The sequence below is a fragment of the Colobus angolensis genome, unplaced genomic scaffold (assembly GCF_000951035.1).
Source record: "Colobus angolensis palliatus isolate OR3802 unplaced genomic scaffold, Cang.pa_1.0 Scaffold65, whole genome shotgun sequence".
In the NCBI taxonomy this organism is placed as follows: domain Eukaryota; kingdom Metazoa; phylum Chordata; class Mammalia; order Primates; family Cercopithecidae; genus Colobus; species Colobus angolensis.
The window spans coordinates 3288569-3310035 of record NW_012120154.1 but is presented as its reverse complement, the minus strand read 5'-3'; the positions used below and the strand labels follow the sequence as shown (position 1 = coordinate 3310035).

Here is a 21467-nt window from a genome sequence, read left to right as displayed (position 1 = left end):
GTACCTGAGTCCCCAGTTTCAAAGCCCAGCACAGGCCCTTCCTGCCCACAGGCTCCCCACAGGGCCCCTCCTCTGTCCTCTGGGCCTTTCCTGGTGCCTTGTCTCTGCAGGGCCTTTCCCTCCAGCTGGTGGAGTCTTCTGGACCCCTTAAGGTCCATCTCTACCCAGCCACCCCAGGGGAGCCTTTCCCACTCCCTCTGGTCAACACACTTGGCCTGCAGCAACCATGGATACATCTAGCCACTCAGCAGATATTTACCGTGCACCCACAGAGAGCCTGGCACAACACCGGGCATCAGGAACGCAGAGGAGACTTGGCCCCAGGCCCTGTCCCTCAGGAGCCCTGCAGTCTGGAGGGGAAAGAGATGTGGAAACAGACCCACGGCAACCTAAGGCAAGGGGGGCTGTGTCTTGGCCACATGGGCGGTGCTGAGGCTCTTGAGTGGGAACGGGACAGACCCACAGAACAGGGAGCCGTGTGTCCAGCCAAGGAGTCGGGGAGGAGCATTCTTAGCAGAAGGAGAAGCAAGGGCAAAGAAGCTGTGTTGGGGACAAGGCTGTGTAGGGAACACCAGGTCCCACTCTAACATTATCTCACTGAAGGATGGGGACAGAGCCTCCTTTTCTGGCAGAGACCTGCCACTTTCCACTCTGCTTGGTGAAGATGGGATGTGGGCAGATTGAATGGATGGAGGAGCTGGCCCCAGAGTACCTGGCCGAGACACAGGGCACTCCACTTATCTGAGGTTCCTGATAAGCAGTTTTATGGCAAAGTCCCAGTCCAGAGAGCCTCAAAAGCCAGCTCCTGGTAGGGAAGCATAGATCACACGCTTCTGTCATCCTTCCCAGGATGCCTGGGAGGTACAGCCCTGTTTCTGCTGAGATACCAGTGAGAGGCTAGCCAATTTCATCAAATGTCATCTGTTACAAGTCAATGCCAGCCGTAAATGATTAATTTGTACCAGGAACAGAAGTATCTATGCTATCATAATGTACACAGGCATATTACAAGTAACCCTTGGGGGCTCACATGGGGAGAGCCAGGGCCCCTGCACCATAGGTCAGGCAGGAAGGGCCAGGATCAGCCCAGAGCAGTGGAGCTCCATTCAGCTCGCCACACTACAAAGCGGCCCTGACGTAAGAAAAATAAACGAGTGGGTTCTGGAGACAGGTGACAGGGTCTGAATAATCACTATACTGACCAGCTATGGAACCTTAAGCACGTTCCTTAAATTCTGCGAGCCTCTGTTTCCTCATCTGTAATAGGAGGTCAGTAAAGACCCCACCTCGTGGGACTGTCGTGAGGATAACATGAGTTACTGCTTAGACTAGTGCCAAGCCCAGGCATGCAGGACCCGCTGGGAAACTGCAGATGCTACTGTCACCATCTGTAGCAGCAGGGTCCAGTCTCTCCGCCCAGCAGCAGTGCTGTGGGACTCTGGCCTTAGGTTATACAACCCAAGAATTCGGAAGCTCCTAATTCCATCCCCCAGGTCCATCCAGAAACTCAGCCTGGCAGCTCACTGCAACAACAGCAGCAAAAGAACAACAGAAACTCCTCCACTTGGAGCGGAAGGCCAGCAGCCCACGCTCACTCTAACACGCGTCAAGTACTCAGGACAGTCCAAAGGCCTCCAGGGCAACATAGGAGGAAGATCGTTTAGAAGGCAGAACCTCAGCCCCCAGCCAGAGGAAGTCCAGTGCGCCAGGCCTGCTCTCCACAAACTGCAGGGTGTTGAGAGGAGCTGGGAGAACACTGCAATGACCACCCCTGGCCCTGGAGAACCCCAGTCCTGGAGAACCCCAGGGCTCCGGCAGTGCCCTGACCCTCCTCCACGGCCTCAGAACCCCAGTCCTGGAGAACCCCAGGGCTCCGGCAGTGCCCTGACCCTCCTCCACAGCCTCGACCCCACCCCACATTGCAGCCCTCACTCCAGGTCACACCCTAGGTCTTGGCATTACTGCTTCTGGGACCCCTGGTAACCTCAACCCCTGCATCCCAGTCCCCATCCTCCACCTCCCACTTCCCAGCTCGCTCCTTCAACTGCCCTGAATGCAACAGTCCTCCACCCTCCACCCAGGTGGCACAGAGGGCCTGGCACACAGCAGCCCTCAATGAATACTGTAAAGCTGAATTAATACATCACATTCATTTATTCCATAAACCTGACCTATGCCAGGCACCTGCTGGGGGCTGGGCATTCTGTCATGAACCCGACAGACATAGTCCCTCCCCTCACAAGGTCTGTGGCCTACCAGGAAGGCAGGCTCCCCAGTGCAGGGATGGGTGCCATGGGATGCCCAGCAGAAACTCCTAATCCAGCCTGCAGGTCAGGGGAGGGCAAGAAGAAGGGAGGCAGGCAAAGAAAGGGGAGTATTCCAGGCCACAGTAAGAGCCTGGGCAAAGGCCAGGAGCACAAGGTGGCATGAGCTGAGAACACAGAGGCATACACTTGATCACACAGGGCCCTCTTAAGCCATTAAGCACCTGATGTGTTAAGAAAACAGGAAGCTGGCCGGGCGCGGTGACTCACGCCTCTAATCCCAGCACTTTGAGAGGCTGAGGCGGGTGGATCATGAGGTCAGGAGATGGAGACCATTCTGGCTAACACGGTGAAACCCTGTCTCTACTAAAAATACAAAAAAAATTTGCCGGGCATGGTGGTGGGCGCCTGTGGTCCCAGCTACTCGGGAGGCTGAGGCAGGAGAATGACGTGAACCCAGGAGGCAGAGCTTGCAGTGAGCTGAGATCACGCCACTACACTCCAGCCTGGGCGACAGAGTGACTCGTCTCAAAAAAAACAAATAAATAAAAATAAAAGAAAACAGGAAGCCCTTGAGGAGTTAAGCAGGGGAGTGACCAATCAGATTTGCCCTCTGGAAAGAGCGTTGTGACAGCAGCTTGGAAGAGGATTAGAGGAGTACAGGCCACAGCCAGAGCAGCAGAAGACACGTGCACAATGACTGTGGCCTAGAGAAGCGAGCCAGCAGCAAGACGGAGGGGGAAAGAACCTCTGGTTTTCGACTGGCACGTGGCTGTCTGCAACACAGGCAACACTTCCCAGCCTCCCTTGCAGTTAGCTGTGGCCATGTGACCAGGTTCTGGCCAATGGGATTTAGGTGGAAGGCAAGTGTGCAACTTCCATAAAGTGTCCCTGAGGAGGGGGAGATTGACCTTCTGCACCTTGCCCTTCCGCCCTCCCTCTGGCTGGAAAGATGGATGTGATGGCTGGATCTGGCACAGCCAGCTGGGATGATGCTATCTGCTGAAATGGAAAGGCTCGGGTGGGAGCAGGTTAGAGAGGAAAAGATAAAAAAGACTCCAGAGCTATGACTGTGAAAATCAATAAATCAATAAAATTTAGAAATAAGACAAACAAGGCTGGGTGCGGTGACTCATGCCTGTATCCCAGCACTTTGGGAGGCCGAGGTGGGCAGATCACAAGGTCAGGAGTTCAAGACCATCCTGGCTAACACAGTGAAACCCTGTCTCTACTAAAAATACAAAAAGTAGCCAGGTGTGGTGGCTCCTGTAGTCCCAGCTACTCGGGAGGCTGAGGCAGGAGAATTGCTTGAACCCAGGAGGCGGAGGTTGCAGTAAGCCAAGATCGTGCCACTGTACTCCAGCCTGGGCAACAAAGTGAGACTCCATCTCAAAAAAAAAAAAAAAAAAAACCCTCCAGAGTCAAGTTAGGGATGTCAGGAATCCTGAGAGAAGAGAATGTGCTTAGCTTGAAATTCCACCCAATGCTTCTCAGTCTGTCTAAATACATGGAAATGGCCGGGCACAGTGGGCCGGGCACAGTGGCTCAGGCCCGTAATCCTGGCCCTTTGGGAGGTCGAGATGGGTGGATCACCTGAGGTCAGGAATTCAAGACCAACCTGGCCAACCTGGTGAAACCCCATCTCTACTAAAAATGTAAAAATTAGCCGGGTGTGGTAGCGCACTAATCCCAGCTACTGGGGAGACTGAGGCAGGAAAATCGCTTGAATTCAGGAGGCAGAGGTTGCAGTGAGCCAAGACCATGCCACTGCACTCCAGCCTGGGCAACAGAGCAAGACTCTGTCTCAAATACATACATACATACATACATACATACATGGAAACAACACAGCAGCACAGACAGAGAAATGGATTGGGAAACAGAAGACATCGATTCTATTTCTTCACTGCTCCCTGTATAATCTAGGACAAATCACTTGTCATCCCAAGCCTGTTTTCTCACGTATAAAATGGGATACTGCCTTCCTTGCCCACCTCCATGGGTTAGCAGAGAATGTGCTAACCCAACATACTTAAAAACATCCTGTAAAATTGTAATCCCAGCACTTTCGGAGTCCGAGGCGGGAGGATCACAAGGTCAGGAGATCCAGACCATCCTGGCTAACACGGTGAAACCCCATCTCTACTAAAAATACAAAATATTAGCCGGGCATGGTGGCGGGTGTCTGTAGTCCCAGCTACTCGGGAGTCAGAGGCAGGAGAATGGCACGAACCTAGGAGGCAGAGCTTGCAGTGAGCCGAGATTGCGCCAGTGCACTCCAGCCTGGGCAACAGAGTGAGACTCCGTCTCAAACAAACAAACAAACAAAAAAAAATCCTGTAAACTATAAAGTACCACCGAATAGCTTAGGTGTAGTTAAGAAGCTGCTGGCAAAGGACTGAATACCACTGGGATGGAGGTCTGCCCACACTGGGGCTTAAGCTGGCTGAGACAAATCTGGAATCCTGTCAAGGGATTTTACAACTGACAGAACTTGGTGATTCTTGGTGCGTGGAGGTTGGTGGTATCCCCAGGCCCGTGTATCTCAAAAGTGGGGCTGTGCAGCTCTCCAAGGAGTGGACCCACTGCCCTGGTCAGCTGTGCCTGCAGTGGGGCTCTGGAGTTGCAAGTGCAAGCCTGCCCCATCCAGGGTCAGTCCTGATCGAGTCCGACTGGAGGGCGGTCCGCTCAGCCCCATTTGCATTCAGAATCTGGAACGGCCCCACTGTGTTAAAACTGGTGCCTGGACTGGCCACTGAGCTGCATTTAGCCCAAGCAACTGCTGTGGGTGCCTCTGCCTCAGGTTCCTTGGGGAGTCAGGCTCTGAATTCTCACCTGATTGGATGGGGCCCTGATACCTGCCTTGCTCTTCTGTTGGTGGCAGCCCCTGGCCCCCAGCCTGAGACTTTCAGAGACCCCTCCTGCCATGCCGCTTCAGTCGGAATAAGTCTCCAGCTGCTTCCTTCAGTCTCACTCTCACCAAAGCCCTGCATGCACCTGGGATCCAGCCAGAGCCACCTGCCAGCAGGCTCACACCTCCACACCTCTGCATGGCTGGAATGACCTTATCCATTCTGCCACAGAGGCTCCTCCTCACTCTTCCAGATGCGGAGTAGCTCTCAATCCCCTCCTTGCGATCCACACTGTTTCCTAGGCTCTCCCTCCGTCAGAGCACCCCTCAAGGGGTGCTATGATGCCTGTTTGCACTGGGCCTCCCCCACCAGACTACACATTCCTTAAAGACACAGGGCATGTTTGTTATCTCACAGGGCCAGCCAGGACTGGCCTGGAGCCCAGGACTCTGGAGACACTGGAGGTGCTTGGTGCATGCTGAATGGATGGCTGACAGGACAGCCAGATGGATGGGTGAGCGGAAACAGGGATATGTGTCTGAGCCCAACTAGATGCCAGTCTGCCAAGCGCTGCTGGGGCCTGCATTTGGAACCTTGGCTGATTCTCCCCTTTTCCCAACCAGCTCTGCCATCGGCCTGGTTCCCTCAGCCCTGTCCTGGCTTTCGAGCCTTCCCTTCGGGCCCAGGGGAGTCCCAGCATGCCCCAAGAGGCGACAGCTCTGTTCGGCCCTCTGAGCAAACCCTGGGCAGCCCCTATGAGAATGGCCATGCCCTTAAAGAGCCAGGGCTAGGCAGGTCGCGGTGGCTCACGCCTGTAATCCCAGCACTTTGGGAGGCCAAAGTGGGCAGATCACCTGAGGTCAGGAGTTCAAGGCCAGCCTGGCCAACATGATGAAACCCCATCTCCACTAAAAATACAAAAATCAGCTGGACGTGGTGGTTGAGTGCCTATAATCTCAGCTACTCAGGAGGCTGAGGCAGGAGAATCGCTTGAACTTGGGAGGCAGAAGTTGCAGTGAGCCGAGATCCTACCACTGCACTCCAGCCTGGGCAACAGAGCAAGACTATCTCAAAAAACAAAAACCAAAAATAAAGAGCCAGGGCTAAAGGTTCTCCTCATGGGCCGTATCTGACGTGGCCCCTGTCAGTCTCCCTGTCCTTCCTTCTTCCCTTTGTCCATATAGGTCGAGCCTCCAGGCAGGAAACAACCCAGGCTTCCAGCCCAGCCTCATGCTGCTGGACACTGACGGGCCAGAAGTGTGCAGTCTTGGAAGCCCTTCCCTCTGGTCTAAGCGTACAGTCTCTCCTCTCTCCCACCCTTCTCCAGACCCCTCAGATAGAGACCCAAAAAAGCTGCTTCTTGGCCAACAAGACCTCCAATCTGAGGAGGAGTCAAAGGAGAGAAGTATGTTCCCGCTGAGCATCACCCACCGGAATCCACTCTGTGGGCTCCTGGGGTTGACCAGGACGCAGTCCCAGCTGCGGTTAGGAGTGTTCTGGAACAGAATCAGCTGCCCTTCCTCCCGAACTCGGTCACTCGAGGTGTAGTCGGCCACAGCCACCTCCTTCACCCGGAATGGGTTAGAGAACAAGTTGGTGACGCCACTGAGGGTATTGACCAGGCGGCCGAAGAACTGCATCTTCTGTGGGGCAGGTGGGAAGGCCCCACCGCCTTCCCCCTCACCCTGGAAGAAAACGAGGTCTCTGGTCAGCCAGGCGCGGTCTCCCATACCAACCTCACCCAGTGTCGCGGTTTCCTGCACAGACACCCAGATTGCTCCCCACCAGCCTTGTCCCCAGATCCTGGGCCTAGAGGGACCTGAAAAGGAGGGGAACGAAAGAGAAACAACACTGAATGGGAGGTAAAAGTGACAGAACCCTCAGGCCAGGCTAGGGACCTAGAAGGCTGTCCCCTTGTGCTGCCACTGTGCACAGGTGACCTTAACTGCCTGCTTCCTGACCCAGTGTCCCAGCAGAGACTCAGTTTCCTCACCTGTAGTGTGTGGTACTGACCAAAGGAGACAGCATATGTGAACATACATTATAGGCAGTAATGCCCTCGGCAAATGGAGGGTTCTCACTATATAACTTATAGAGAGAACCTTTCAGCCCTCAAAGAGGCCAACATGGACCAGGCACAGTGGCTCACGCCTGTAATCCCAGAACTTTGGGAGGCTGAGGCAGGCGGATCATTTGAGGTCAGGAGTTTGAGACCAGCCTGGCTGGTGAAGTCCCGCTTCTACTAAAAATACAAAAATTAGCCAGACGTGATGGCAGGCGCCTGTAGTCCCAGCTGCTCGGGAGGCTGAGGCAGGAGAATGGCTTGAACCTGGGAGGTGGAGGTTGCAGTGAGCCGAGATTGCACCACTGCACTCCAGCCTGGGTGATAGAGTGAGACTCTGTCTCCAAAAAAAAAAAAAAAGAGGCCAGCATGGATCATTTCACTTCCGCAAGCAAAATCAGTGTCCGCCCTCCTAGACACCAAAAGGTGACCAGCATCATGTCACACTCTATCAGAGCAAGGGGATCATCGTCATTGGTCTAAATCCTTTGTTTCCTGCTACCACAGGTTTCCCAAAGAACTCCGAGAGGCAGCACACAAAAGCAAACTCCTTGGAAACGAACGAACTGCGCCTTCTGCGGGGGCAGGTCGGGGAGCCCTGCAGAAGGTGCCATGGAAGACTCAGGAGCAGCAGTGTCTGGGTGGTAACTTTATGTTGTATATTCAGAGTCATAGTTTCTGCCACGGAAATTGACCCCAGTGTTGATGATGAAATTAGATACCTTGTTATTTCCCAGGTTCCCAGAAAATACACTGCCTTCCTAAGGTACTGTCACCAAAGCCAGGCGCCAATCAGACGGAGGCCGCCCTCTGCCTCTCTGCCAAGATGTTACCAGACAAAAGACACTAAGGACAGAGTATGGGGGCCCTGGGGGAGAGAGGACATCTGAGTGAACACTGGGTCACAGCCACATTCTTCCCTGGCCTATGTGCTGAGCACAGGATCAACCCTGGGGACAGAAGGAAGACAAAAGCAAGCGGTCCACTAAGAGGCACACGAAAAGGAAAAAAGATCAGTAAGAATAATTATACTGCCAGGCACGGTGGCTCACACCTGTAATCCCAGCACTTTGGGAGGCCGACTCAGGAGGATCATCTGAGGTCAGGAGTTTGAGACCAGCCTGACCAACATGGAGAAACCCTGTCTCTACTAAAAATACAAAAAATTAGCCAGGCATGGTGGTGCATGCCTATAATCCCAGCTACTCAGGAGGCTGAGGCAGGAGAATTGCTTGAACCTGGGAGGCGGAGGTTGTGGTGAGCCGAGATCGTGCCATTGCACTCCAGCCTGGGCAACAAGAGCGAAACTCCGTCTCAAAATAAAATAAAATAAAATAATAAAAGATTATAACAACTCAAGAAAAGTTCGCAGTGTCTCGTCACAAGGCTCAGTGACATCTGTCAATGATGTCTATCTGGAATGTTCTTCCTCGCCTTTTCTAAGAAAGCCCTGATCCTTCTTCAAATCCAAGCTTGATTCTCATGGTTCTCACCTCCTTCTTAAAAATGTTTTTGTTGGCCAGGAGCGGTGGCTCACGCCTGTAATCCCAACACTTTGGGAGGCCGAGACGGGCGGATCACGAGGTCAGGAGATCGAGACCATCCTGGCTAACACGGTGAAACCCCGTCTCTACTAAAAAACTACAAAAAATTAGCCGGGCGAGGTGGCGGCACCCGTAGTCCCAGCTACTCGGGAGGCTGAGGCAGGAGAATTGCTTGAACCCGGGAGGCGGAGGTTGCAGTGAGCCAAGACCATGCCACTGCACTCCAGCCTGGGCGACAGAGCGAGACTCTGTCTCAAAAAAAAAAAAAAAAAAAATTTATAAAGATAGGGTCTCACCATGTTGCTCATGCTGGTCTTGAATGCCTGGGTTCAAGCGATCTGCCTGCCTCGGCCTCTCAAAGTGCTGGGATTACAGGTGTGAGTCACCGTGCCTGGCCTAAAATGTTCTTGATACACCATTGCCAGATGCCAGGTTCTCTCTCCTTGCTCTGGGCTCTCCCTCACTTTAAACACATCTGTACTATCACACCCCAGCACGTTACAACTGCCCCTCCTGCCAGACTGTAAGCTTCGTCATCCTCCTACCAAACACTCTGGTGCATCTTTCTGGCACCATCCTGAAAGCTTTCTGTACATTAATCATTTTGTCTGCACAACCACTCTATGAACTGGTTACTATTATTATCCTCATTTTACATATGAGAACACCAAAGAACGGAGGGGTAAACTCACGGGCCCAGGGTCACCCAGCTAGTGGGTGGAGCAGTGAAAGCTGGCGCCCAGCTGGGCTGGCCCACAGTCTAAGTTTCTCAAAGGCAGCTGCTCGTCTTTTCATCTCCGTCCACAAGCTTGGCTCACAGAAAGTTTGTCAAAACAAAAATTTAACCGAGTAAATATTATGCATAGAAAAAACAAAGACTGATAGAAAACAAACCAAGATAGACTGACAGAAAACATGCCATTGAGTAGATGAGGGTGCTGGGTTTACGGGCTTTTTTTGGTTTTTTTTTCTTTTCCTTATTTTCCAGATGCTATGTAAAGCGATTATAGTTTTCAAAGGAAGTAACAGTGTAGGCTGAGCCTCTGGGGGCTGCAGCCGGGAAGATGGGGACCCGTGGGGCTCAGGCCTGGCCTGGAAGAGCGGCAGAGAGGCTCCCCCGAGGATGGGCATGCAGAGACCTGGAGGGGTGCTCCCAGGAAAGGCAGAGTCAAGAGCATCCAGCACCCATGAGCCTCAGGTTAAGGGAGAAAGCCAATAGGGGTGCAGTGAAATCAGAGGAAGATTCCACACCCCCAGAGTCTCCTTCCTCAATGCCCCAGCCTGCATCACCACCACCAGGGCCTGGGGCTGGGGGATGCCTCCCGCACACCCACAGCAGTGTGTGGCCACAGAAAGGACAGGCCTGGCTGGCATCCAGCCTTAACGGTTGGCGGGAGGATGAGATGACGCAATGGAGGGAAGGTGTCTGGGACACAGGCCGACCGTGGGCACACAAACAGTGGCCATTGTTATCACTAGGTGGAAGAAAGGAAATGACAGCCACGGGGCCACATCCTGGAACACTCACAGCATCGCCAACCAGGAAGGCGGCCAGCAGGGAGAAAGTGCTCACACGTGCTTCCTTCTGTCCCCGCCACCCGGACCCCGGAGCCCAGGCTCTTCTCAGCACAGCTGCAAGAGGGGGATGCTGGGTGAGGGCCCCCCAATCATGCCTCACTTCGTCTCTCCCCCTGGCTTCTCACAGCCTCCTACCCTTGACCTTCCTGTGGAGTAAACAATCACTTTTCCCTACTGATGACCGGCCCCTCCTGCTCCTCACCTGGGCTTCTCCCTGCACCTCCAGGATGCCCGGGTCACCTGACACAGACCCCACCTCGGTTGCGTCCAGCAGCTCTCTCAAACACCACAAGCAGAAAGACAAAGACCCAAGACCTTTGGTGGTGGGGGTTGACAGTGACAATTCTGCCTGTCCAAGCCAGGCAATTTCCAGGTACCAATTTTGGTTCCCCCCTCAAGGGAAGTCAGATATTTCTGGCCTTTTTCCTTACCTCTGCTCACCCATCCCCTGTGAAAACCAAGCTCGCCTGCTGGGTTCATTCAGGGAAGACTGACAGAGAGTGTGCTGGTGTGAGGCTCCCCTGGAGGAGCTGAAGGGCGGGAGGAACAAGTATTATTATCCCACCTCAGAGATCAAGAAACTGAGGCCCAGAGAGGCCCCCAGTTGTACATGTTCAAAGGGCAAATTAAGGTAGGGCACAGTGGCTTGCGTCTGTAATCCCAGCACTTTGGGAGGCTGAGGCAGGCGGATCACTTGAGCTCAGGAGTTTGAGATTGGCCTGGGCCACATGGCGAGACCCTGTCTCTACAAAATATAAAATAAAATTAGCTGGGCATGGTGGTGGGCGCCTGTGGTCCCAGCTACTCGGGAGGCTAAGGCGAGAGGATCACTTGAGCCCAGGAGGTCGAGACTACAGTGAGCCAAGATTGTACCACTGCACTCCAGCCTGGGCAACAGAGCAAGACCCTGTCTCAAAAACAAAACAAAACAAAGGGCAAATTAAAGCTGATGTCCACCAAAAAAGAAAAACAAAGAAACAAAAAAACCTTGAGTGGGAACAGAGGGAGATTAGAGTCAATGGGAGAATCTCTGATGAGTTCCCTGGAAGTGACTACCTGGGTTCATAAAACAAATAGTCACTGTAGAGACCCAAGCCCGGTCCCTGTATCTGAGTGCACAGTCCCCTGGGGGAAGGGGAGAGGAGGGCCGTGGTTAGTGCTGTGATCAGTGTGAACACAGGTCACCCGGAGTCACCTGTCCAGCGAGTGCTATGTCAGTCATGCCCCTAGTCATGCCCAGGGAAGCTCCTCTTACGATGAGGAGCCAAGCCCCGGAAGAAGTAGAGGCAGTAGAGGAAGGAGCCCCGGAAGAAGTGCAGTAGAGGACAGGGACCAAGAGGGTCGCTCATGGCGGGTGGTGAGGGAGAAGTCAGTCCCGAAAATCTGGTTCCTCCTCAGCCACGAATTCCCTGAAGGACCCTGGGCAGGTCTCAGGCACAAGAGGAGCGGTCCCTGCCCTCTGGTGGTTGCTGTCTTCTGCAGCCGCCAGGCCTGGGCAGTCCCCTCTCCTCCCCTTTGGAAGGTCTGTGTGAAAACTGCTTTGCTGGAGTGAAAGGGGCCTGCGCTTGCGTCCTCCCTAGAAGGCTCTCTCCCGTTCCTGCCAGAGCCCCTGCTCATCCTTCAAGGCCCAGCTGCCCGCTCTGAATGCTCAGAGCACCAGAGCTCCCTTCCAGCCTGCATGGTACCTGACCCAGCCTGACACCTCTCCATGCCCGCTGTACGATGCAAATCCAGCTGCAAGTCTCCCTGCTGACCCTGGCCAGTGGCGCCCCATGACCTCCCAGGGAAAGCCCAGACTCCAGCATCCATGAGAGCTGGCCCAACTCACCCCTCCAGCTCAGCCCTCACCTCTACTCCAGCCACGCCGCACCATCGATCCTCCCAGAACATGTCAAACTCACGTCTCAGTGCACCGGGGGATACCGCGCATACGCTCCATCGGCTTGGTCCGTCCTCCCCGCTTTCTTAACCTGAGTGTGTGCTCCATAAAGGACAAATGAATAAATCTCTTCTTGTCCATCAAGATTCAGCTCAGGTGCCACCTCCTCTGAAAATTCATACCTGCCCCTCCGCCCTGCAGCCTGGTGTGCCTGCCCCTTCTCCCCAGCACCCCACACCACCCAGGGCCCAGCCCACAGGAACATACACCATGTGAGAATAGGGGTGCATCTGTTGGCTTGGGCTGCCCACTCCACCTGCTCTGATTTGTTTCCCTAGCATGATGTTCCTCACAGTGGGTGTTTAATAAATGTTTGGTGAATGAATGAATGAGAATGAATGAAGGACCCAATTACAAGCCCACGGGGCCAGCACCACTGAAGCCCCCGGACACACTTTATTCCCTTGAAGGTGATAACAGGGATCACACACACTGTTCCCACCCACTCTGAGCTGCCAGGCTCCTCTCCACAATGGATATGGAAATATCGTGCTCAAATCCCACCAGTGGCTAAAGGCCCCCAAGGGGTTCGCTCCTCCACTGGGAGAACCTGTATCCAGCATCTGCACTGCTTCAGGAGTGGCCCTAAGTGATCGGACTAATCCCTCCCCAGGCTTCAGTCTGGAAAGTTCAGCTTTATATATAGTCAGGGTGCTTACGCTGAGCTCACTCCTAGTCCAAGCAGGAAAGACTCCAAGCCTTCTGCTTCCTTCTTGACTAAGCTGAGAGCAAAGGAGCCGGACAGCTGCCCAAGAGGTGCGTGACAGGAACCCACAGGCAGCAGGCCAGGAAGCAGACCTCACAGGCCTGGCCACGTGGGGGATTCCGGGAGCACACACACAACTGCCCAAGGTGGAAATCAGGCCTCACGAGCTCCAGCTGCTGACGACAGGATGTCCCATGATTGGAACAACTGCTGGATGGTCCTGGCAGCAGAACCTGGCAGCAGTGACACCCTCCTGAGCACCCTCCTCCCACCCAGTCAAGACAGAGCAGGCTGAAAACTCAGGGTCTGCTCAGAGTGCCAAGCTGCCCTGACTTCCTTCCTGCAGCTCCCACCATCTGTGCCACCCAGAACGTGGGCAGGCCATCACACACTGGCCTCCGGCCTCTCACAAGGCCACCATGCTTCATGGTTGGCAAAGGGTTTCACGCTTGTTATCTACCTCCAAGCTCACAAAGAAACAGGGAAGGTGCAACCAGGTGCACACCTGTAATCCCAACACTTTGGTAGGGCGAGACGGGCAGATCACCTGAGGTCAGGAGTTCAAGACCAGCCTGGCCAATGTGGTGAGAAAGAAACCCCGTCTCTACTAAAAATATAAAAAAAAAATTAGCCTGGCGTGGTGATGGGTGCCTATAATCACAGCTATTTGGGAGGCTGAAACAGGAGAATTCTTGAACCTGAGAGGCAGAGGCTGCAGTGAGCCGAGATCACGCCACTGCACTAAAGCTTGGATGACAGAGTGAGACTCCGTCTCAAAAAAAAAAGAAAAAAAGAAACAAGGAAGGTGCGATCATTCTCCCTGTTTGGCATGTGGGGAAATCGAGGCCCCGAGAGAGGAAATGGGGTGGCAGGTGGCAGGGGGCGGGTGCCTGCCTGTGTCCTCTGACTCTTGAACAGCACTAGGTAAACGGCTGGCCACACACCAGGTGCTCAATCCGTGGGTGGGAAAACACTGAAGGAACACACGGGTCATGTCAGCTCCCATCTGAGCCTCTGGACATCCAAGGCAGCCTCCCAGCAAAATGTCCCCGCAAATGTTCCCTCTGATCCCAGCTCACTCCAACCTCTTCCCTAAGTTAGTGGGGAGTGGGAAAGGGCTTGATCCCATCACCTTGCACCCCATCAGCACCCACTGCTGCCCAGCACCCATAGGGCACCTGATGCCGCAGCACTGGTTCAGGTGAATTGCCACTTTTTTTTTTTTTTTTCTGAGACGGAGTTTCGCTCTTGTTGCCCAAGCTGGAGTGCAACGGCACGATCTTGGCTCACTGCAACCTCTGCCTCCTGGTTTCAAGCGATTCTCCTGCCTCAGCCTCCAGAGTAGCTGGGATTACAGGCGCGCGCCACCACGCCTGGCTAATTTTTGTATTTTTAGTAGAAACAGAGTTTCACCATGTTAACCAGGCTGGTCTTGAACTCCTGACCTCAGGTGATCCACCCACCTCTACCTCCCAAAGTGCTGGGATTACAGGTGTGAGCCACTGCACCCGGCCGAATTGCTACATTTAACCCTCCAAACACCTGTAAGAAAAGGTCCAGGTCTCTCCACATTACACAGGACACTGGGACACAGGTTACACAATCTGCCAGGATCTGAACCCAATGAGCTGGAATCTGGAGCATCAGGCTCTTAATCCTCAAACTGCCTTCAGGAGAAAGCTGAAAGAAAGCGGCTGAGCGAGGCTTGCTCTACAGGCTCTTGGATTCCAAAAGGCTTGTCTCAAATGCACTGCTGCCCACGTGAGCCAGAGCAAAGTGTCCTCTCACAAAAGGAAAAAGCATCTCTTTCATCCACTCAGCTTGGCTGCACCACAGCTGGGAGCAAACTGCCCCAAAACTGTCACTGGAGCTCCCAAGCACACGAGACAGGGGTGACTTTAAGAGATCTTTGGGCTGGTGGCACGGTACAGTGTGGCCCATGTTATGACTCACTCCACAAATATTTACTGAGATGGATTGTGGCAGGCATTGTTCTAACCGCTGAGGATATAACCGTAAACAAAATAGACTGGTCTGGCACGGTAGTTCACTCCTATAATCCCAGCACTTTAGGAGACTGAGGAAGGAGGATCACTTAAGCTCAAGACTTTGAGACCAGTCTGGGTAATACAGCAAGACCTCATGTCTACAAAAATTTAAAAATTACCCGGGCATGGTGTCTCTCATACCTGTAAGTCCCAGCTACTAAGGTGGCTGAGGTGGGAGGACTGCTTAAGTCCAGGAGGTTGAGGCTGCAGTGAGCTGTGATTGTGTCACTGCAATCCAGCCTGGGCGACAGCGAGACCCTGTCTTAAAACAAAACACGGCGGGGTGTAGTGGCTCACATCTGCAGTCCCAGAACTTTGGGAGGCTGAGGAGGGTGGATCACTTGAGGTCAGGAGTTCAAGACCAGCCTGGCCAACATACTGAAACCCCATCTCTACCAAAAAATACAAAAATTAGCTGGGTGTGGTGGCATGCGCCTGTAATTCCAGCTTCCTGGGAGACTGAGGTGGGAGAATCACTTGAACCCAGGAGGCAGAGGCTGCAGTGAGCCGAGATCACACCACTACACTCCAGCCTGGGTGACAGAGTGAGTCTCTGTCTCAAAACCAAAACAAACAATCAACCAAAAAAAACCCCACAAAATCCCTGACATCCTGAAACTTATATTTTAGACAGAGCTACTAATAATAAGGAAGATTAACAGGTAAAATATATACAAAGGTTTTAGATGCCAATTAACTACTGAGGAGAAAAACCAAAGAATGGCGATAGGAAGTGCTGAGGTGGAGAGTGAAATTTTAGATAGGGCGAGGAGGGAAGTCTTCACCAAGAAATTGATCTTAAATCAATACCTCATGGAGAGAGATGAAAGTCATATGAATATCTAGGCAAAGACAGTACATGCAAAAGCCCTGGGGCTGGAACATGTTTAGCAAGTTCCAGGAAAAGCAAGGAAGCCAGTGAGATCAGAGAAGCAACAGGGGGCCAGGCGTGTGCCATTAGAGGAGAGGCCAGGGCAAAGAGACAACATTTTAACAAGATCGCTCTGGCTGGGTGTGGGGTAAGAAACAGAGAGGCATCAAGGACAATCTCACAGCTTTGACCTGAGCAACTGAATGAATAATAACTCCCATTTCCTAAGATGAGAAAGACAGTGGGAGGGACAGGTTTTGGTGAAGGGTAGGGTCAGGGATGGAGAGCAGAACTAACAGGAGCTCAATTCTAAACTCTAAGTTTGAGGCCTGGCACATTGGCTCACTCCTATAATCCCAGGACTTTGGGAGCCCAAGGCAGGCGGTTCACTTAAGGTCAGGAGTTCGAGACCAGCCTGCCAACATGGTGAAACCCTGTCTCTACAAAAATACAAAAATTAGTTGGGCATGATGATGGTGCATGCTTGTAATCCCATCTACTCAGGAGGCTGAGGCGGGAGAATTGGCAGGTGGGAGGTGCAGTGAGCCGAGATCGTGCCATTGCATTCCAGCCTGGGTGACAGAGTGAGACTCTGTCTCAAAAAAATAAAAAATAATAAAAATAAATAAACAAATACTTCAAGTTTGAAAAGTCTAAGTTTGAGGTGCTGAGTAAGCAACTAGACATTTGAGTCTGTCATTCCACGGAAAGGTCTGGACTGGACTGGGGATATAAATTTGTGGGTTGACAGAATAGAGACGGCACTTAAAGAAATAAGACTGGATGAGATCACCATCCGAAAATGAGAAGAGGCATTTAAGACATGACCCTATCAAAATCCACTGTGAAAGACACAGAACATATTCTCCCAGGGAGCCACCCTCTACAAAGTGAAGCTTGTAACGCACTCTTCACTACGGCCCCTAACCTGTTGCCTACCTACTTCCCCCAACACACACTCAACAGATGTGTGCAGATACACACACACACACACAGAGTATTTAAATTTCTCCTTTCTGTATCTCTTAGTGATGTCATTCTGCTGAGTAAGAGGGAAACTCCCTTTGGGGGAGTCTGTCATGTAACAAGAAAGTAACCCATGGAAGGGAGAAAAAGTGTCCTAAGCACTGAGACAACAGTAGCAAAAACCTTACACATCAGGGCAACCACACAGGCTCTGGTGTCAGATTCCAGCTTCAACCTCATCGGGGTGATCTCAAGCAACTCATTCGCCCTCTTTTTCTCACGTGAAGTGAGAATATCATTGGCTACACCAACGGTAGCCTAGAACATCAGACAGTTCATAAATATTTGTTAGATAAACGATGACTGAATGAACGATGAAGAGAACATATACAGAAGAGCCTGACTCACAAGGGGTGATCAACAAACATTGCCAAATGATACAGTGAAAGACAAGGGACCTCCTGCTCATCCTTCTCTCCTTGTCTTCTCATTCTAGCCTTTTCCCTTTCCATTCCTTTCAATCCTGCCTACAACCCAACAGTAAAGTCATGTATTTGTACAAGGCCATACTGGTTATACAAGCTTTACCTTCTACATTTTCTCATTCAAATTTTGAAACTAATGGCAGCCTTATGAGGGCAGGAAGTACAGTCCCCCGTCACAGATGAGGAAACTGAGACTTGGACAGGCAACAGCTGCCAAACTCCAGGCAGAGACTGTAACAAAAACAATGCATTCAAAAACAAAGTATTCAGCCCAAGGGTGGAGCCTCAATGTTGCCAAACCAAACCTGCCTGACATCCTGTTGGGCGGGTAAGAGGCAGGTGAGGGAAAGACCCAGAAGCTAGGGGGAGGTATATGTTGGGGTCATGTGGGTAGCCCATTAAAAATATGGCCACAGGTCCCCTTGCCCTGTGCCCTCCCTGTCCCACACCCACGGGCTTGCTCCTGGCCCAGTCCCATGATCACCCGGGTCACATGCTCTCTGTCACCAGCTCCCAAGTCATCTGTGGGAGCAGGAGGTGGACACAGGATTGGGGGTGGGAGACTCTGGGGTGGCCAGGCTGAGGGGAAGGAGGGAGCATGTCGGGGGCAGGTCTGGAGGCACGCGAGAGAGGAAAGGCAGGGAGGAAAGGCAGGAGAAGCAGGGAGTGAGAAATGGGTAGATGCACCACGAAAGGTGGAGACCGAGGTGAAGTGGGGAATCAAGTGAAGTGGGGAGCACTTAGAGGAGCACAGAAAGGAAAATGAGGACGGCCAATGGGGCCTAAAGAGGCACTGAGAGTCGGGGAAAAAGGAGAGATGGAATGACTCGGAAAGTTAGGAATATTGAGGGAGACACACGGAGGAGACTGGAGTACAGGGGAGGAACTCAGGGTCGAAGCTGGGGTCCCTGGAGTCCACAAGTTCGAGATGAGACATGGGCGGTCTCGGGATGGGAGTTGGGGACGCTGGGGGATGAAAAGATGGAAGGTGGGGGCACTCAGGGAGTCACATAAGGGTCAATGTAGGACATGCCTCAGAATCGGAGACACGAGGAAGATCCACAGGGAGGTCCGGCGGAGATGTGGCAATCCGTGGCGCGGAGGAAGTTGGCGAAGGTACCCCAGGCCCCGCCCACCTGCGAGGTTACTCACCTCGGCTTACTCAGCACTTCTATTTCCTCCCACTTCCGCAAACAAACCGGCCTCGGGCCACGTGATGGCCTGACCACCACTCTCCGCCAATCACTGGTGGCCCTGCCCCAGGCCTCCTCTAGGCTCCGCCCCCACGCCCGAGGACGGCGGGAGGCGGGGGTCCGCCATTTTTTTAACTGCCCAATGGAAGGGGCTCCCTTAGCCGAGGGAGGACGAGCTTTCGGCGGGAGCCAATCCTCGGCGGCGAGACGCGGCCATGGCTGTGCGGGGCGGAAGGTGCACGTGACGGCTCCTTGGCAGTCAAGTTGATGAGGGCCGGGAGTCTCACCCTAGTCCGCTCTCCGCCTCCTAAAGCGGCCAGAGCCTGGAGTCTGAAGTTACTGTTAATGATTGCTCGTAAAGATAAAAATAAAGGCAACAGAGGCATAGGGCATAACAAGGAGGAACCTGTTTTGATTTTTGCCAGGTAGCCTCAAGCCAGGGTTGGCAGATGTAGCATATAAAAAATACGGGATGTTCAGTTACATTTGAATTTCAGCTAAACAGCCAATACTTTTTTTTCCGATAGAACAGAAATTGAGCATAGCTTTCTTATTTCTCACAACTAAGGCCAAACTCCCTAGGGGAATTACCACATATGTCTTTTTTTTTTTTTTTTTTTTTGAGACAGACTCTCGCTCTGTCTCCCAGGTTGGAGTGAAGTGGCACGATCTCGGCTCACTGCAACCTCAGCCTCCCGGATTCAAGCGTTTCGCCTGCCTCAGCCTCCCGCGTAGCTGGGATTACAGGCGCCCGCCACTATGCCCAGCTAATTTTCTGTATTTTTAGTAGAGAAGGGGTTTCACCATGTTGCCCAGGCTGGTCTCCAACTCCTGACCTCAAGTGATCCGCCCACCTCATTCTCCCAAAGTGCTGGGATTACAGGCGTGAACCACCACCCCCGGCTCCTAAATTTTTAACGTAAGTAAAATATACTAAGTATCGTGCTAAAAATGTATGCATTGTTGTCTGGTAACACGCCCTGAGCCAGTCTCAGGAAATACCTTAGCACTTTCAGTAGGAACTTGGGCAAATGATCTCTGTGAACCTCAGACACATCATCCAAGAAGTGGGCACAGTAATACAAGGTTGTTGTGACATCTAGAAGTAAATTAGTCCCCATTCGTGCACATAGTGGGGTTTCAATAAATGGCAGTTGTTAGGGTTAATAATGCCGAAAATGAGGTATGTTGCAGAGAAGCCAGGAGACTAGACTTCAGTCACAAATCTGCTTCAGACTGAGCAGGTCATGTCTCCTCTCTTCAGCCCACTGGTTTGGTTGGACCTTTTCTTTCCCTAATAATCACCCAACCCTAGGTCTAGAGGAATCTGCCAGACTGCTCTCCATTTACATGGGAAGTATAGTTGCTGGTGTTATTCTTGTGAAAAGAAGTGTGTAGGCCGGGTGCAGTGGGTCATACCTATAATCCCAGCAGTTTAGGAGGCTGAGGCGGGTGGATCACTTGAGGTCAGGAGTTTGTGACCAGCCTGACCAACATGGTGAAACCCCATAATTAGCTGGGTGTGCTGGCCATAGTCTGTAATCCCAGCTGCTCAGGAGGCTGAGGCAGGAGAATCGCTTGAACCTGGGAGGAAGAAGTTGCAGTGAGCCAAGATCGCACCACTGTACTCCAGCCTGTCTCAAAAACAAAAAAAAAGTGTGTTTCCTCCTCAGTCCATCTAAAGATACTACTGCCTAGATAGGGCAGCCAGTGCAGATTGCTCAAGATTTAGTTAAGAATCTTCACAGGTTAATGAAATTAACCATCTTAACTAATATCTGTACAGAGCTTCACCAGTTACAAAGTGACTTCACTTCCATCATCTCCTCCTGTCCCCGTTTTACAGGTGAGGAAAGTGTTACTTAAAGTAAGATTTAAAATTTGCTTAAGAGTTTCAGCTTGACTGCGCACAGTGGCTCACGCCTGTAATCCCAACACTTTGGGAGACCAAGGCGCGTGGATCACTTGAGCTCAGGAGTTCAAGACCAGCTTGTGCAACATGGAGAAACCTGGTCTTTACAAAAAATACAAAAATTATCCAGGTGTGGTGGTGCATGCCTCTGTTCCCGGCTACTGTGCAGGGGAGGATGCAGTGAGCCAAGATCGCCTGCACTCCAGCCTGGGCGACAGAGCGAGACCATGTCTGAAAAAAAAAGAAAAGAAAAAAGAGTTTCAGCTTGAAGTGGAGAGAAAAGGATAAAGACTCAGAATTCTCAGTGAAAATATCTTGCCCTCCACACCCCAAACAAGCAGTTAGAGTGATGGTTATCAAAGAGCTTGCAAAAAAGGCCATGCATTCCACCCACTGCCAAGCAATCTTTCCTGAGAAAAACCACAGGGGCAACATGCGGTGTCCCATTCTTCAACAAACACCCACCCTTGCATTCAGGATTTTGCAAAGCACATTTGGAAATACAGACACACAGGTGAATCTAAAATGCAGAAAAGGGCCAGGCGCGGTGGCTCATGCCTATAATCCCAACACTTTGGGAGGCTGAGGCGGATGGATTACCTGAGGTCAGGAGTTCGAGACCATCCTGACCAACATGGTGAAACCCCCTCTCTACAAAAAATACAAAAAAATTAGCTGGGCGTGGTGGCAGGCGCCTGTAATTCCAGCTACTGGAGAGGCTGAGGCAGGAGAATTGCTTGAATCCAGGAGGTGGGGGTTGCAGTGAACCGAGATCACACCACTGCACTCCAGCCTGGGTGACAGAGTGAGACGCTGTCTCAAAAAATAAATAAATAGACCAGGCGCGGTGACTCACACCTGTAATCCCAACACTTTGGGAGGCCGAGACACGTGGCTCACGGGGTCAGGAGATCGAGACCATCCTGGCTCACATGGTGAAACCCTGCCTCTACTAAAAATACAAAAAATTAGCCAGGCATGGTGGCATGCGCCTGTAGTCCCAGCCACTCAGGAGGCTGAGGCAAGAGAATCACTTGAACCCAGGAG

The 21467-nt window shown here is 52.3% G+C and overlaps 1 protein-coding gene across 2 annotated transcripts in view; it reads right to left on the bottom strand.

Moving 5' to 3' along the window:
- The window catches only part of PLA2G6 (phospholipase A2, group VI (cytosolic, calcium-independent)), a 68472-nt gene extending 49827 nt beyond the window's left edge, over window positions 1–18645 (bottom strand). The window contains exons 1-2 of one of the 2 annotated variants that reach the window (XM_011964241.1): window positions 18468–18645; window positions 6548–6801 (exon numbers count right to left, since the gene is read on the bottom strand). In XM_011964241.1, the coding sequence (XP_011819631.1) occupies window positions 6548–6756 (209 nt within the window). In that variant the 5' untranslated portion in view covers window positions 6757–6801; window positions 18468–18645. Of the gene's footprint in view, window positions 1–6547; window positions 6802–15803; window positions 15877–18467 lie in introns of those variants that run through there. The other variant, XM_011964240.1, reaches the window with a different exon arrangement.
- Between the last annotated feature and the right edge of the window lie 2822 nt (window positions 18646–21467).